Here is a 3,556-nt window from a genome sequence, read left to right as displayed (position 1 = left end):
AGGTTTTGTTGATGTACTATTAATCTAGGAGTATAATCTATGGAAATGATATATCCCGTATGGTTCGGGATTTTACCATAGCAAATCAAAAGTTTTTTTATGGTAATTTTAGTGACGGAGGATGGCAAGTTTAGTTGACACGCACGGTAATTTTCTGGCAGAAAATACATTGAGCAAGGAGTTGCCATGCTTGCCAACTAAACTTGCCGTACTCGCGTCACTAAAATTGCCATCGAAAACGTTCAATTTGCCATTGTCAAATTCTGAACATTCGGAATTTATCGGGGTCATAATCTAAGCTCCAGCAGACTGCCAAAATATGTTCAAGCTTCTGTGCATGGTGCTATGATCTAGCTTGCGGTTCATGCAACTGTGGACTAATGAATTCTCTTGAGTTACTTTTAGTTGTGTAGCTGACTCTTAATTTATCTGCAATGAATTTTTTTGTTAATAGATTACTTTGATGGAATGGGCTGTTTATCATTTGTGGACTATATAATGGCATAATGCTGCAGATGATGTCCACGGTTTGGTATGTGCCATGGCCCTGATAAGCAAAGACCATTTTTTATCACAGACAAAGACAAGGTAGCTATTTGGTCTCAAACCAATTGGTATCCCTGGTTACTTTCCAAATGTTGGCACATGGATATTGGCAGCCAACCAAGTGACAGCCAATTAATTGGCTGCCGGCGATGCCAAAGCATCGGCAGCCAGGGCCTCAAACCAAGCTGCACATAGGTCCAAATAGAGCAGCGAATAGTTAGGTCAGCACGGACAGAAAACATAATGGGCCAAATCACAGGTGGGGATTGGAATTTTGGATGTATGCAGTTCTGGCAATAGGCGAGACTCAAATCACATATCAACTTCACCACTACTACTACACAAAAGGAGACCGACAAGGAGACCAGAATTACAATCAGAAGTTCACTTATCCAAATGAGTGTCTGACAACCCTCACACCATACATACACACTTCAGAGTTTTACGAGATACCCATCGCGATATGCCCAGGGGGGCTGGGTACCTCTTACAAGGTCTTATGGATAGTATGTATATAGCAAAATTAAACGACCATACTTTCGCAACCATTTTTTCTTCGGGCGACGCTTGTCCTCCTCAAGATTGTGTAGGACTTGGTGTCACGCAGCAAAACCACTTCTTCTGCGCAATGGAATAACAAGATTAATGGAAAATAACAAATGCAATGATCATAACAGATAAGAACTAGCGCTATATTTCCATGTGGTGAAACAGACATAAAACATTGTTCGGGAAGCATGAAGGGACATACTGAATTTGCCTTGGTGGCATAAGATTCCACCCTCTCAGTCCTGGCATCTTTGCAAGGGGATTCGGTATCTTGTCCATTCCCAGCCTTTTTCTCATCCCTGGCTTTGTTGAATATAACAGTGAACCCATCAGCAGAAGCTGGGTCGTTGACGTCCCATTCGCCAAACTTGGGCAAAGGGCGACCAGATTCCTCCTAAAAAAGAACCGTTGTCCATGTCAAAGGAAATAACGCAATAATAAACCAAATGAAATCCTACTGTTAAAATAGTGCACGAGCATTTCTAACAAATATCAATTGAACTGTTCACCCTACATGAAAAGAAGAGATCAAGCTGCTGAGTACTGTGCTAGAGTGAGCAGAAAACACAGGCTTTGTGAGGCAGCCATGGAATGCAATAGCTCAGTCAGAAAGAACTAAAGAAGCAACACATAAGAAAGAGGAAGTATATGATTGCTCTCTTAGCTTTCTTTCTTTTGCCAAAACCCTAGGCATCTTCCATGGAAAAACTGGCATAAACTTAGTGAAGTACCCACAAAAAATGGAGGAATAAATAAGAAATCATGAATTCAGCCCACAAAACATGAACTTGCATGACTAGAAGTTCTTTTCCCTTGACTGAAGTGCAATAAAAAATGGTGAATGATGTGGGATAGTTTTCAAGAAGAAACTGGTACTACACAATCACACTGGCAACCTGTGAAGATGACACCTATAAACACTTGGCTAACAATAGGAATTAGGAAATGATTGGTACTGTAACATGGTCCAGCATTACAATTAGAATTTCATTCATTTACTGACCACTTAATCAGGGCATGACAAGTTAATTTCCGCAGGCATGCATCATCTGCGCTGAAACGTATTGGCACATTTCACTTAAAACCCTACGGGACAGGAGCAGGGATCATAGTCTAGATATGTTTGATAAATGATAAACGTAGCTGATTGCTGGATGCACCAGGAGGAGATTTTGCTATAAATACAAGTATATTCAGAACCCAAACCGTAACAGTTAGCCTCCTAAGAAGAAAACAGGAGCCTAAAAGTGCTGCCCTTACACATAATCTGATATTCCATGATGCAGTCAACACACCTCATGTGTTCAGCGATGCATAAATTTCAGCTCTGGTCTATATTACAGTATCTAGGGTAAATCTGTAATCACATAATGATACCCATTCTCACCTGGTATCATGCCGCTAGCAAACTTTCATTTACTTATTTGTGATAAGCATACATTTTTGCATACCGGTGCTAACAATTTTCAGTTATATTGACTAGCACAAAACTTCAATAGCCACCGAACAAACAATCGATGCACCAAAGCAGAGTCATTAAATGGTCATGCTTTTGCTTTAGAAACTTTGTGTGTCTAAAAATGTTTGATCAGCTAGACCCCATGAATGCCTGGATATTGACCAACCCAGGAAACAAAATGAACCTCCATACTTACAAGTCCACAGCATCCTAGATGTGCCTAGATATTGACCAACCTACCAAAAGAAATGGACCTTACCCCTTACAAGTCACAGCCATCCAAGATTACGAAACTCTACATCCCGGTTCGCCCGTGACTAGCACAAAAGCCGAATAACTATGCATAGGTAGGTAGGTCCACAGAAATGTTGCGTGTTCAATCAAACAGGAGTCTCCAAATGGTTGCCGAAATGATCGATTAACTAACTAATCACTAACGTTTTGGCTGGGGGCGACCCTTCTAGAGCCTTCATCAATACATACACATAAATAAATTGAATATAAAACCAACGCTCAGTAATTCGGTTTGAGGAAAAAGTCGGAACGAATTTCCTCTCTACGCCTAAGGTTCCAAGCCAGCCCAGGATCATCCTTCTGCCGAGCATCTGGTTCCCATCCCCCCGTGCTCCACACCGATTCTCCCAATCAGCAAACCAATAGTAACCGATGAAAAACTACAGAAGGCGACGTTTCGCCGGCCTCGATCTAGGCAGGAAACAGCGCCGGAAACCGGCGGAAAAAAAAAAGACAGCAGGGAGCGCGCGGGGAGCATCACCGCTTACCGACATGGATGGAGCGCGGCGGTCCGATCCGCCGAGGGGCGTGGGGAAAGTTTCGTCGGCTGCGGGTGGGAGGAAGGGGAAAGGGACGGGGATAAGGGCGAGGAGCGAGACGGAGGGGAAGGGGGGAGGAGGAGGAGACGGCGAATCGAAGTGGAAAAGGAGCAGCAGCCGATTGACGGATTTATACCTCGAGACGGGGGAAACGCACCCCGCGGCCCCG

At 43.3% G+C, this 3,556-nt stretch overlaps 1 protein-coding gene across 1 annotated transcript; it reads right to left on the bottom strand.

The window, feature by feature from the left end:
* Positions 1-843: 843 nt before the first annotated feature.
* LOC119338758 lies at positions 844-3,555 on the bottom strand (the record flags this gene model as incomplete). Its single annotated transcript, XM_037610998.1, has 3 exons — positions 844-1,167; positions 1,298-1,489; positions 3,337-3,555. Coding segments are annotated over 3 exons (456 nt in total), but the record flags the coding sequence as incomplete, so codon positions are not given.
* Position 3,556: the final 1 nt, after the last annotated feature.

Source organism: Triticum dicoccoides, chromosome 7B (assembly GCF_002162155.2).
Source record: "Triticum dicoccoides isolate Atlit2015 ecotype Zavitan chromosome 7B, WEW_v2.0, whole genome shotgun sequence".
NCBI lineage: Eukaryota > Viridiplantae > Streptophyta > Magnoliopsida > Poales > Poaceae > Triticum > Triticum dicoccoides.
Note: the sequence above shows the minus strand (reverse complement) of the source record. Positions and strands in the feature narration are given on the sequence as shown.